The 14,117-nt window shown below is 43.0% G+C and overlaps 1 protein-coding gene across 4 annotated transcripts in view; it reads left to right on the top strand.

The window, feature by feature from the left end:
• Positions 1–13,916, top strand: part of LOC115469475 (trifunctional purine biosynthetic protein adenosine-3-like) — an 85,293-nt gene extending 71,377 nt beyond the window's left edge. For all 4 annotated transcript variants that reach the window (XM_030202163.1, XM_030202161.1, XM_030202164.1 and 1 more), the window contains exons 17-22: positions 298–501; positions 2,815–2,967; positions 3,114–3,244; positions 5,596–5,737; positions 6,954–7,069; positions 13,003–13,916. In XM_030202163.1, the coding sequence (XP_030058023.1) occupies positions 298–501; positions 2,815–2,967; positions 3,114–3,244; positions 5,596–5,737; positions 6,954–7,069; positions 13,003–13,233 (977 nt within the window). In that variant the 3' untranslated portion in view covers positions 13,234–13,916. The remainder of the gene's footprint in view (positions 1–297; positions 502–2,814; positions 2,968–3,113; positions 3,245–5,595; positions 5,738–6,953; positions 7,070–13,002) is intronic.
• Positions 13,917–14,117: the final 201 nt, after the last annotated feature.

Genomic DNA, 14,117 nt, shown 5'->3' with positions numbered 1-14,117 from the left:
GGATTAGCCTTTTTTGCACTGGAGTATGATGCAAAGTTTATTCAAACATCTGGGCTTTTTTTGTATTTTTTTTTTTTTAAACCTCAAGTGGTAGACAGTGTTGTAACACAGTTGAGAATACTCTAAAATGTACGGTGATGTCACCATTAGAATCTGGATCTGATGATCAATGCTATTGGCATTCCCTAATTTTTCAGTATTAAGTAGACATGATGCTAGTTAAACTATTTCAAAGGAATAGTTAATGTACAGTTTGGGTCGCCTGATAGGTGTGTGTGTGTGTGTGTGTTTTTACAGATGCACGCTGCTGGAAGATCCCTAAGATTTTCTCTTGGCTGCAGGAGGAAGGCGCACTCTCAGCGGAAGAGATGGCACGGACCTTTAACTGTGGCATCGGAGCCATCCTGGTGGTAGAGAAGGAGAAGGCAGAACAGATTCTGAGGACTGTTCAGAAGCATGAGGAAGCACGGCTGATTGGGACAGTGGTACCACAGCAGAAAGGTTAATATACTTATTGACAAGTGGATCACTTGTACTATTAAATGCTTAGTTGCAAAGAAGTTGGAGTTTACACATGTATGGCAAATAACCAAGAATTGGTCCAAATAGAAATTTTTTTTACCTTGATAATATAAATAGTGATTTGAAGATTTTTTTTTTCCTTTATGGGTTTAATAGTTTTGAATTGTTCTCTAACAGTTGTGTATGTGTTTGGAAGGACTCCCGCCCCCCCCCCCCCCCCCCCCCCCCCCCTAGTTCTTAGCCCAGCTGGTAGCACTGAAGATAGGGGGTTCGCATAGAACTGTTGAGGTATCTGCAGAATAGAAGTTTGGTGTAATATAACATACCTATCGTCTGTAGGTTTGTTTTTATCTAGTTCAGAGGTTACCAGTTTTTTTTGCTTGTGTAGAACCCCTTATTAACCTTCAAAATGTTTGTCCCCACCACTCTCTTTTCAGCACCAAGCCTGTCCCTGCTAACCTTTGATGGAGACAGAAAGGGCAAAGGAGAAGTTAATCTTTTTCTCTCTCTCTTCCCCCACCCCAACCATTTTTCACCAGTCTCTCCCTCCAGCCAATCCTTACCAGTCTCTGTCCCTCCAGCCAATCCTTACCAGTCTCTTCTCGTCTTCCACCAGTGATTGTCCAATAATGTGGGTCTGTGTGTGTCTCTGTCCACCAGCCTCTCTATGTTCCCTCCATCCCCAGCAGACCCTCTCCCTTCAGTCAGTTTCCCTCTTTCTCTCCAGCTAGTCTGCACCATTATTATCAGTGGTGAAACAGTGGGTTTTCAAGCCTGTGAACTGTATTAATAATTTCATGAAGTGTATTTATGTTTTGCCAGCAGGTGGTGTTTATTTGTTCCTAGGCCCTGCAGTTTGATTCTGGTCCTGTTGAGCTTGCTTCCAGCCTCCAGGGCTTCCTCTGATCACACTCCCACCACCTCCACTGCTGGCCCCACCCCCATGACCATTTCTGCTTCCAGTCTGTACAGTTACCTCTGTTCCATCTCCAAAGCTGCTACTGCTGCTTTCATCCCTCATGGCTGCTGTTGCTGTTATCACCTGTACGGCAGTTTCTGTATTCTGTTCACATAGATTATATCAGCATGAAAAGATTCTTCTCCCCTTTCTGTGTCAAGACCCCCTGTAGTGATGTCATGGGCCCCAGAGGTCTGCGGACCATAGGCTGTGAACAACTGATCTAGTTGATACTTGTCTGAGGTCTTTGTTGGAGGGGGAATCTGATTGCTAACATTTTGGGGAGCTATTTGTGTTGTATTTCTTTTATTTTCCAAATCTAGATACGCAATTCTGACCAATTTTATAGTGGAGGGAGTGGCCAGTTAAGATGATCTGTGAAAATCCATAAACATCCAAGAAAACTATATTTTAACTTTAGATTTGCAAGTTCTAGTTAAGATTTTGGCCTGAGCAAACCTTCCACACCTGGACTTCATTTCTGTTCAACTAGAACTTGCAGACCAACCACAGGTGTGGAAGGAACACCAGTATCCCACGGAGAAGCACACAACAGGAAACAGGAGTGGGAGACAGATCCAGGCACTTCAAACATAGACCAACGAACACCAAATATAGAGTTAAAACTTTTATTGATGACTAAATGATGACTCAATGCTGTTAACTGGTATTTGCTGGTAGTGTATGTCCTTGAGACTGTTGCTTTCTTAACCAACAGTCTTTTTCAAGACCTCTTTTAGCAATTCAGTCTTTGAAGACACTCATTTGTGACCGTTATTTTTACAACCGAAGACATTCATTTGTGACTATCATTTTTACAACATAGTACTCTTTAAGAGACTCCTGAGGCAGGCACGTTCCGAAACATTGTACCATGTTGAGTCATCATTTAGTGTAGTCAAAAGTTTTAACTTTGTATTTGGTGTCCCTTGGCCAATCCAACTAGAACTTGCACCACCTATGCTCACTGCCATTTGTGATGGGATGGGGTGGTCCAAGCCTGTGATATGTCTTCATTCATAGCAACAGAATCCTTTCAGAATCATTTCCCTTTTTATAATCTAGCTAATACAGTGAGTGTCCATGACTGGGGGTCACACACTATGGACCATGTTTAGGCGTACCCTAGAACCAGCCAATAGATATCACTGTTCTACAGTGGGCTGGTATCCCAGTCCTTAGCAGCTGTAATAACTTCCTCCACTTTGCTAAAGTGAAAATCAAAAGGTAGTCCATAATTCTGTCCCTGGTCTTGAATATGTGCAACTTTTTAAATTTTTTTTTTTAACTTGTTAATGGAGAGCAGTCACTCTTTTCCCTCACATGATTTGAAGATTCTCAGACTCGTGTTGAAATCAAGAATCTGCTGGAATCTCTGCAAATGAGCTTTTCTCAAGCTATCATGAATGCAGCTGGTGAGGATGGGCACCTCCATGTAGCAAACCAAAAAAAGAAAATGAGGGTGGCAGTTCTGATCTCTGGGACAGGTAAGCTGGTCTTCCTCCTCACCTTTCCTCAAAGGTAAAGTAGGTGGGTGTCTGCAAAAAGCTTTTGAAGGAGGCTGTTTAGCTGTTTCTATTTGATCGGTTTAGATTAACCTTTTTTTTTTCCCCCTGCCATGTTTCATTTCTAGGAACAAATATGGAGGCTTTGATAAAGAGCACGAAAGAGCCAAACAGCAGTGCTCTAATATCCCTTGTTATTTCCAACAAGTCTGGGGTAGAGGGATTAAAGAAAGCTGAAAGGGCGGGGATTCCTACAAGGGTAAGTAACCAGTTAATTGTCTAACCAGCTTTACAGTTCTTTTCAGTTACAGAACGTGTCATGCTTCTCTATCTGAGAGGTCAAGGAGCAGACTTTAGAAAACAGACACGACCCTCTCTTGTCTCCAAGAGCCATAAGCGGGCCTAGTTTTTAAATGTTTTACAGATAACCAGCCCCATTACAAGAATCTGATTGTGTGCAAGTATTTTGTCAATAGCTTGGTTCAGATATTGCGAAATACAACCCTTACTTATGACTTCAAGAATCAACATTGCTTGTCCACCTACCTTATTTATTATGGCCTGCACTGTCGTACAATTCTAGGCAGTTTCCTAAAAAAAGCATATATAATAAAATTCTTAACAAGTAGCACAAAAACCTCTAAACACAAATAAACTTAAAATAAAATTTACATACAACAGTTAAATATAATGAACCATGAATCCAACAGCAGTCACTAGACTAAGCACAGAGTGTTTTATGAGGTGAGCTACAGAGAGGGCTTGTGAAGATTGTTGTGTTAACGTCTAGTGACACTATTAGTAGCAATAGTAAAATAATTTTTAATAGGATTTTGCATGTCAGTGGTACCTTCCATGCTTCAAAATTGTATCAAACTTACACAGCTGTCTGTGGTGGTGCCAGTTTATAGCTTATTTCATAACACATGAAAGTGTCTGTTGGGTTTTTTATCTGCCTGTCTATCCATAGCCTCATTTCTGCTGTGACGTTCTTTGTTTAGGAAATGTTAGGAGGACCTTAATACACTAATTTGAAACAACTTGCTGATCCTCAAGACTGTTTACACCTTTCTGATGTCAGTGCTAGCCACTCACCCTGTCCAAACCCCACCCATACCCTTTACCAGGGGTGCTCTATATTGGTCCTCAAGTTCTGCAACCCAGTCAGGTTATCAGGGTTTCCCCAATGAATATGCATGAGATCTATTTGCATGCACCGCCTCCACTGTATGCAAATAGATCTCTTGGATAATCATTGATACAAAATTACACACAGTTATATGCTTTACCTTTTATTCTTTGTGTACTTCGTAGTAATCAAAATTCCACATCACATATTAAAATTGCCTGCATTCATCCCCATTCATTCACATTCATACTAATACCCGCATAGAGACTGCTGACTAATACACACAATCACTATCTACCAACCTTAAACCTATTAATACTGATAGACCAAATCCTATTTTACAAGGGAATACTGGATCCACTGGTTAATTCACCCAAATAGTCTTTAACATGCAGCTCAGCAGTCCTTATGTTGTTTCCTATTGGCACTGAAATCCGGTACTGGTTCCACTGATGAGTTCATCACCAACCATTTTTTTAACTTGCCGATTACAAATACCAGATGATATCATCCCAAACCAGATATCACTTCAAGGCTTTATGGTAGAATCACAGTAGCAAACTTTTAACAAGTCTCCACACAATCTATAATCAATCCTTTGTAAGTCACCCCAAAGTCTACTCGAGCTTCTTCAGGAGTTGGGTTCCTAAATGGATTAATACAATGATGAAGTTTATGGATGAAGCAAGCTTCCTTACATCTTACAATTCTACAATTTAATTCTACTTACAATTTATCGATGTACTCTCTTTCTGGATACAAGACGGGAAAGAACTCAACCGTCCACAAGCAATCATCCCCAGCATGCAAACGCCGGCGCATGCGTGTGAACTCCTGACCTACACCGCACATTTAAACCTCCCTTAATGGATAATCATTGGGGAAATCCTGAAATCCCAACTGGGTTGCAGACCTCGAGGACTGACATTAAGCGCCCCTGCCCTCTACTATGTTGTATGAGCTAACATCTTGCTAATGGTGCAGTGCTAAGCTATCTCCTGCCAAGACCCAACCATGGTATTTTTATAGCACTATTGGATGACCACAGTTTTTGTTAAAAACTTACTGTGTGTGTATATATATATATATATATATATATATATATATATATATAACACAGTTTGTTAAAACCTTGCTATACCACTCATTTCAATTCCTCAGGTACTGTTTGAGCTTAGAGGTGCTAAGGTCGCCATGCTAGCACTTCCCACTCAGCACTGGGACCCATGCACACACTATGCACTGTACTTCAGAGTTAACACCCTGTTGGTTACACTATGCATATTTAGACTAAAGTCAGCTTTTTGAGCAAAGTGAATCAGGAGACCTTGTGGCGCCTTCTCTCCACTGGCTTTATTAGTGCATTCATGTTTTTTGTATCAGAGCTGGATAGCCCAGTTTGTGTTAAGGTGTCATTTGTTTAATTTCCATTTTCAAGTGTGTTCAGTTTTTACCTTATGTCTCTGGTTGTGATCTTGCAGGTAATTGACCATAAGCTCTATGCGAGCCGCACAGATTTCGACAGTGCAGTAGACAAAGTCCTTGAAGAATTCTCCATTGAGTTAGTTTGCCTTGCAGGATTTATGAGAATTTTATCTGGTCCTTTTGTCAGAAAGTGGGATGGTAAGCAATTTATTAGTAATAGAGATGGAAACCATGTCTTAATTCCCAAATATAAATATAAACAATGTGCCTCGCTTTTAACCACCATGAAATAAAAGGGCATTTCTTAACGAAGGCTTGTAGATGTTTTTTTTAGGGACTAGTCCAGTCAAGTGCTGGATGTGCTGATGAAGAGATAAGAAAGAATCGGCTTTATAGGTCAAATTCCTGCTTCTCTGCCCATCAGCTCATGGCAGGGTTACTTGGAGAGTGCTTATCAGTGACACACGATGGCAGAGTAAAGAGCAGGTTTAACAGGCTCTACAGTCAGCTTGGTCTGTTCTCCCCTACTGGAAGATGACTGCTGTGATAGCTTCAGCCGCTGGAAGAGGCAAAATTGAGCAACCTCTACTGAAAGCATGCAGGGCCTTTGTTTGAGGGATGCACCCACTCCCCAGTGGGCAGAAGTGTGATCTTTAGAGTGAAGAGCAGAATTAAATCAAGTTCTGATTAAGCTAGAAATCTAGGAATCTGGAGCTGTCTAAAATAATACTTTTTTTTTTTGTAGTATGACTTTTAAATCTCACACTGTTTAACTGAAAATAGTCTTTTGGGGAAGGAGCACGGGACCAGGTCCAGTTTTAGACATGGTGGGCCCCAGGGTAGAAATTAAGGAGGGGGCCCTTGATCCCCTCTCCGTCCCCCAATTTCCCCACTTGCAGTCCAGCCATCTCTTACCCTTCTCCCCACCGTGGTCCATTTCCCTCCCCCTCACTTTGTGGTCTTCTTTAAAAATGTATTTCCCTTCTCAGAGGGGCCCCGGTGCATCAGCCATCCTCGCAAGCTGCCTCCGGCTGCCCTAAAGCTTTCCCTCTTTGCCATGGTCTGCCCAGGCAGAAACAGAAAATTTCATCAGAGGGGGCGGATCACGGCAGAGAGGGAAAGCTTTGGAGCAGTCTGAGGTAGCGTGTGAGGATGACTGCTGTGCTGGGGCCCCTCTGAGAAGTGAAATAAATTTTGTAAAGAAGGGAGGAGGAGAAGGGGAAGATTCGCCTGGACTGCAAGGCCCCCTGGAGCTGTGGGGCTCATGGCAGCTACCCTGTTTGCCCTCCCCCCACAACGCCGGCCCTGCACGAGACATCTTATTTCAAAATAGCTGATTATAATAAAATGCATGACATTGCCACTAACCTGAATATTATTAATCCTAATTATGTGGTTTTGAATGTCTTTCCAGGGAAAATTCTCAACGTCCACCCATCTCTGTTGCCTTCTTTCAAAGGGGCACACGCTCATAAACTGGTGCTGCAGGCTGGCGTCCGAATCACTGGCTGCACAGTGCACTTTGTGGCTGTAAGTGGATCAGTTAGCCCTTTACTAAGAATATAGTTGCTCTCTAGCTAGAATACCTTCAGTAGCATTCCATTTTTGGAGTGGATTTGGATTTATAATCATTTGTATGGGACTTGAACTGTGAACACCCATCTAAAATTCCAAAAAGACCTCAAGACTCACCTCTTCTGGAAAGCCTACCCAGCAGAACCGAACTAATTCATGAACAATGCATCACATCTATCGAACTAAGAAATGAACAATACCCCTTCCACATAATCCTATTACTTCAAACTGTATGAATTTTACTACTCCAGTTATAATTAAATGTACTTCTACCCTTATCCTATTCTGTATTGCTCACTAGAAGCTGTAGTCCCATCCCCGAAGACGTATCAGCCTCATTGGGATTACTTCTCTCTATATGCTACTATATATTCGTCCCAGAGTTGTATTCTCTTTTCCGGAACCTTATCAGCTTCCTCGCACCTACTGTTACTCTATTTTCCACTCTGTATATATTCCGGAACCTGTAAGCCACATTGAGCCTACTGCTATGCGGGAAAATGTGGGATACAAATGTAATAAATAAATGTACCCAGCACCATACACAAATACAGTCTGGTCAAGAAAAAGGACACACAACAAAACACAAAGAGCCTTTGAGCTAAATCAGCAAGTTCATGATTGGGAAGAACCAAAGGTGGGTTATAGTGGGACTAAGGAAAAAGGAGCAGTAATATTTATTTGCAATATTTGTTATACCAGCATTTGATAATAGCATCAAGTTGATAAACAATATGTAAAAGAAAAACAAATGAATAAACACACATTTAAAAACCACAATAAAAACACATATTTACATCAATATGGACACAAGGCAAGGGTCGTGTATAATATTGAACCAATATATTGAACGGACAACATTGAACCAATTTACTTGAAAACATAAGGGAAGGTATCTTTAAATAAATCTTAGTCATTCTGTCTGTACAATTAAATGCTCAAATAACCAGGTTTTCAGACCCACCTTAAATTTTCTGTATGAAACCTCCTGCCCAAGTTCTGATGGTAACGTATTCCAAAGAGAAGGCATGACGCAACAAAAAGCAGTGTGCCGTGAATTATCAAAGCCAAATTATCTTATGTGGAGGAAGTGTTGGCATTAATACTATGAGACCCCATATAGCCTGATCAACCTTTCAAGCTATCTTACCACACTTCTCTGCAATTCTAAATAATCCACAAGGAATGAGGGAGTCTGAAAAGTAGGCTTAAAAGGTCCAGTAGAGGAGTGACCATTTTAACTGAACAAAGCTGCAAGATAGCCATCTAGTGTCCGGATGTGTACATATATCAGCTCAATGACGCTTCTAGTGGCCTATTAGTGCTGTTTTTAATTGCTTAACTTTGCTGGTGATGGCTTCTGTTCCTTGGCGTCAGATAAGTTTTCTATGTTTTTTGCACAAAGAAACTAAAATTTGACCAAAGTGTAAGGAGGCTTTGGGAGCAAAGTTTAATTAGACATCGTGGAGTCTTGTTTGCATTGGGTATGTAACATCAGTTAAGGAAACAATCATTTTTCCTGGCAGAATAAGAGGTGGAATAGCCCAGAAGCAATAGTCAACCTCTTTAGAGCTAAAATACATAAGAATTGTCAAACTGGGTCAGACAAAAGGTCCAAGTGGCCTAGCATCTTGTCCCCAATAGTTACCAATCCAGGTCACACATAAAAGTAGCAAGATTCAGTGCTATTTACTCCAAGGATAAGCCATAGCTTCCCCAGGTCTACCTTAATAACAGTTTATGGATTTTTGCCTCCAGGAATTTGTCCAGTTATGCTTATTTTTACCACATCCTCTGGCAGTGAGTTCAGAGTTTTAACTATGTGTTGAGTGAAAAAAATATTGTCCGAGGACAAGCAGGCTTATTTATTCTCACAAGTGGGTGATCCTGACCTGCGTTGCCCGGTCTGGGACTTATAAAAAGTGTAAGTAGAGCTTTGTGGAGTGCGGGACACGCTCCACCAAGCATGTGCCTTCCCGCCCACTGCTCAAATGCGGTCTCCTCGTTTTTTTTTTCTACAGCAGTGAGGAAGAGTGTGTGTTTTTTGTCTTTAACCAGCCCACTAACCACTTGCTAGTTTTCTTGAATCTTGATCTGCACCTCTGATATATCACGCTGCAGCTTTTCAGTTGTAGTTTCTTATTTCTGAGACAAATTGCCCAGCAGTAACAATCAAAGAGGATAATTCCATAAAACATTTAGTAATTCCAGAGTCCATTTTTCTCCGAGGACAAGCAGGCTGCTTGTTCTCACGATTAGGGTGACGTCCACGGCAGCCCCAGGATCGGAAGATCTTCCTAGCGACAGAAGTTTGCTAGCTTTCGCGTGATCCACGTGCATCGCGCATGTGCGATCGTCTTCCCGGCCGAACATGAGCGTGCTCGCCAGTCTCTCTTTTTCCGCGGTTCAGAACGGACGTGTACCGCTCGTTCTGTGCCCCAGAGAGGCCCCGCCGTGTTCTTCGCTGTGATTTTGCACCTTTTCAGGCTGTTTTCTTCCACTCTCATGTGTTCTCCCAAAAAAAAAAGTTTCCGCTACTTCGTAGTTTTTTCCTCCGTAAGTTTTCTTTCTTTTGCGTAAGCGGCTTTTTTGCCGCCCGTAAGGGTCTTTCCCCCCTTTTTGGTGCCTCTTTTTTCGGCATCATCGCGTTTGACCTCGCTGGCGCGATTTTTCCGCCCATGTCATCAAAGCCTGCCAGCGGCTTCAAGAAGTGCACGCTGTGCCACCGGACGATCTCGCTCACTGATAGTCACATTTTGTGTCTTCAGTGTCTCGGGGCTGGTCATCGCCCGGACGCCTGTACTTTGTGCCTCCAACTCAAGAAGAGGACTCAGGCAGCGAGATTGGCTCAGTGGAACATCTTGTTCGGAGCCTCGTCCGGTCTTTTGACGCCGATAGTAACCTCGCTTTACCAGCATCTGCCAAATTAAGTGCAAAGAGACCTCTGTACCCGGTAATGATGGCAACATACCTGCAGTACCAGAGGGCTCCTGAATCCCAATCCCGGAACTGGCAGCCACAGCCAACAACGCTGGGCCACCCTCACTCTGCTCTGGCTGCTATGAGGTGGTTTCCCTCTTCCGGAAGCCGCCTGTTCTCCTCCCGGTGCCAGATGCTGTCCCTGAACCTCCGGAGTTGTTGTTCCTGCGGGTGCTGACTGCACTACCGCTCTTTCTTCCGGGGTCAAAGCAGAGAAACTGAGAGGGGTGTGAGAACCCGGACTGGGTACAATCTCCCCTCCAGGCAGTAACATAGTAGATGACGGCAGAAAAAGACCTGCATCGTCCATCTAGTCTGCCCAAGATAAACTCATATCTTGAATTTGTACCTGTCCTTTTCAGGGCACAGACCGTATAAGTCTGCCCAGCAGTATTTCCCGCCTCCCAACCACCAGTCCCGCCTCCCATCTCCGGCTCTGGTACAGACCGTATAAGTCTGCCCTCCCCTATCCTAGCCTCCCAACCACCAACCCCTCTTCCCCCTACCTGCTCCGCTGCTCCACCAACGGCTACCGCAGCAGAGGACTGGCCCGGGGAAACCACGGGAAAAGAGGTTGGGCATAGCGCTGGATGGTCTGTTGAACTGACCCTGCTAAATTCTGCTGAGCCAGATAGGTTGGTACTGTACCCCGGTGTTTCGGAGCCATTAGGAAAACTAGAGAAAAAGGTAAAATTCTGCGGGTGCTCCTTGCATGCCTTAACACGCTGCCACCATCTTAACTCTGCCCCTACATTTTTTTATAAGTCCTGGACTGGACGACACGGGTCAGCGTCACCCACTTGTGAGAATATAAAGCCTGCTGTCCTTGGAGAATGCTAGCTACAGATAAGTATATTCGCTTTTTCTGCGATTTTGTTTTAAGTCCTGCAGAGAAACTTCCTCCTCTTGTGTAGTGCCTCTGTTGCCACCTGACATACTTTCCTTTTTCCTGAGCTACTTAAGGGAAGAGGGATGGGATTTGATACACCGCCTTTTTGCGCTTACAATCAAAACGGTTTACATATTATATACAGGTACTCATTTTGTACCTGGGGCAATGGAGGGTTAAGTGACTTGCCCAGAGTCACAAGGAGCTACAGTGGGAATGAAACCCAGTTTCCCCCCTGTTCTCAGGCCACCGCACTAACCACTGGGCTACTTCTTAAGTGCCAGAACGTTTGGTAGAATAGATTTGCTGAGAGCTGATGCTTCTGTCCAACTCGTTTTTGCATTGATGGCACTTCTTAGCATCATCTCCTTAACAGCACTTAACCAGTTCTAGTCTTTTAATGTCAGCACATTATGCAGAGTTCCACACCTTTCCCAAAATGATTAAAGGAACTGAAAAGCGCCTGGTCATTGTAGCAGATCAGTAAAAAAAAGGTTTACTAAAGAATCAAGTAAAGATGACTAGGTATGCAGTGGCAAACCACCCCACTAATAGTCTGCCAAGAGACCGTCATGCAAGTGAAGTTTGCGACTTGGTCCTTGCATACAGGGGACTGCCTTTACCTTTAAAGAAGCAAGTATCCAACCAGGTTCAGGGATTTTATGTCCAAGATTATAGGGGCACCAGTGAGTGGAACTTGGGACCACTTCGTGCTAGACACACAGTCTGCATTTAAAAACAAGACTAAAAGTGCTAGGATGTGGTGTCGCAAGGTATGCTTGGTGGCCCGTAAGAGTGTGCTACAGCGGTGGATATCTCCAGAGCCACCGGAGTATTGGCAATGGCGGAACCAAATACATGAACTAGCTACCTGGGAAGCTAGGGAGGCAAAAGGGAATATAAAAAAAGAAAAAAACACTTCTTACTGATCTGGAATCCATATATACAGGGGTTAAGCCCACGAGGACGCAGCTTATTGTTAAATATGTTGTAGACCTGCATGGGGACCACTGGTTAAGTGATGATCTATCTCCACGGAGTAGGTTGACAAGAGGGGGAGAGTAGGGACCCACCTGGGTTATCAGAACACAAACCCAGGGGGGATATCGGGGATAGGGGCTCGAGGGGGGGAGGGGAGGAAGGGTGGATGACTTGCAATATTGATGGGAAGGGAGTTTGAATTTGATCCTGCAAGAAGCTTGGAAGATAATAAAAGAGGTGGGTTGGGGATAAAAACTAAAAGATTGGTGCCGGTAAGCAATGACACATAATTGTGCAGCGTACTTTAATATAGGAATTTTTCTTGTGTATTCTCAGAATGGGGACCTTGTAATCTCAGTATGACACCAATAAAAATGTTGAAACATAAAAGAAGCAAATATCCTATTTATAGGGTATAATTCAAATATGGTTCAAAGAATGCGCAACAGACTGGCACAGTAATGCCATGTTTTGGACAGGGTGTTCCTTTGTATGGGAGTTGCTGACGTTATACTGCATCATAAGCACATAAGCACCGCCATACTGGGAAAAGACCAAGGGTCCATCAAGCCCAGCATCCTGTCTCTGACAGCGGCCAATCCAGGCTTCAAGAACCTGGCAAAACCACCCCCCAAAAAACAAAATTAATAATGTTCAATGGACTTTTCCTTCAGGAATCTGTCCAAACCCCCCTTAAACTCCGTAAGGCCAGCCGCTGCCACCACATTCTCTGGCAACGAGTTCCAGAGTCCAACTACATGCTGCCTTCATATAAATAATGTAATTTCCTTTACTATTAACCAAACTGTTTAATATGTAGGGAATCCGTAGCGTCTCACCAATAAGAGTATTTACATATTGAATCTTTTTTTTTTTAGTTCATTGTAAACTTTACTCTGTCTATGGAAGTACTTCTATAGATTAGGTTGTGCAGTTGTGTCGCATTGTGTCCCAGTGTGTTTAGCTGGTGTTGCTGCTGTTTTCATGTGCCTCTAGTACATACACACGTTGCTCAGAGCTGTGGGGTTTCTTCTTTCAGGAGGAGGTTGATGCTGGAGCCATCATTTTCCAGGAGGCTGTTCCAGTGGAGCTGGGGGACAACGAGGAGACATTGTCTGAGAGAGTGAAAAAGGCTGAGCACCAGGCCTTCCCTGCTGCCTTACAGCTCGTGGCAAGTGGCGCTGTGAAACTAGGACCAGATGGCAAAATCTGCTGGAAAATGGACAAAAACAGTTCGTTTTCTGACTCCAGAATGAACACTTGTTGCTGAGCGTAAGAAGAATTAAAATTCCACAAGTAAAAAAAAAAAAAATTTTGCTTCCTTTTTTGTAAAATCCCGAGGAATGTTTCAGCGGGGTTTCAAAGTGCCTTTCTTTTATAAAGCCAAACACTGTTAACGTTGTTTGCATTAATCTTCTGGGTTTTGTCTTTCCGTGTCAAATTAATTGCATTCCTGCATGTAAGATCCTGCTGAGCAAGTGCCCATGGGGGCCAGAATACAACAAAGTCCCCGGAATGGAGAGATTCTTAGACTGTGTCTTTTCTATTCTTTGTGGTTGACGGGGGATTAATTTTTGTGATTTGAAGTACGGTTGTGGGAGCCAGATGCAACAAAGATACAGAGACTCAACCTTTAAGGACTGTGGATTAAAGACTTGTATAGTGGGTGCAGAGCTTTCACCAAAGTCGAGGATCTTCTGTGAAGTGGCACTGATGGATCACATGACTTGTGACACAGCACTTGGTGGATGTTTCTCAAGCATTTCAAAATTTGCACCAGCCTTTGATTACCTCCATTAACTCTGTGAGAAGCTTGTTTTGGTTCACAATTTGATAAATATGTCGGGTACTTTTCCCCAGGGTATGCCTTTTAGTCCATTGCAGCTGCTCAAATGACACAATGTCATTTATTATGTAATTCTTTTTATTAAAAGATCAACCAATTTATACAATGTCATTATCTGTTACAAAAGTTATTCCCTTTTCCCCCCTTATCAATTCATCCCCACCCTCTACCCAATTAGTTTACAAATTTGTTAACAAATGAATTGATGGCAATAGAATTTTGACTTATACAGAATATTATTTGTATGACACTGGAGAAACAGGCAATAAGCATGAATTAGGTTACACAGAATTATTGAACTGTCGTAC

This window comes from Microcaecilia unicolor, chromosome 4, assembly GCF_901765095.1.
Source record: "Microcaecilia unicolor chromosome 4, aMicUni1.1, whole genome shotgun sequence".
NCBI lineage: Eukaryota > Metazoa > Chordata > Amphibia > Gymnophiona > Siphonopidae > Microcaecilia > Microcaecilia unicolor.
This window is presented reverse-complemented; position numbering and strand designations above follow the sequence as displayed.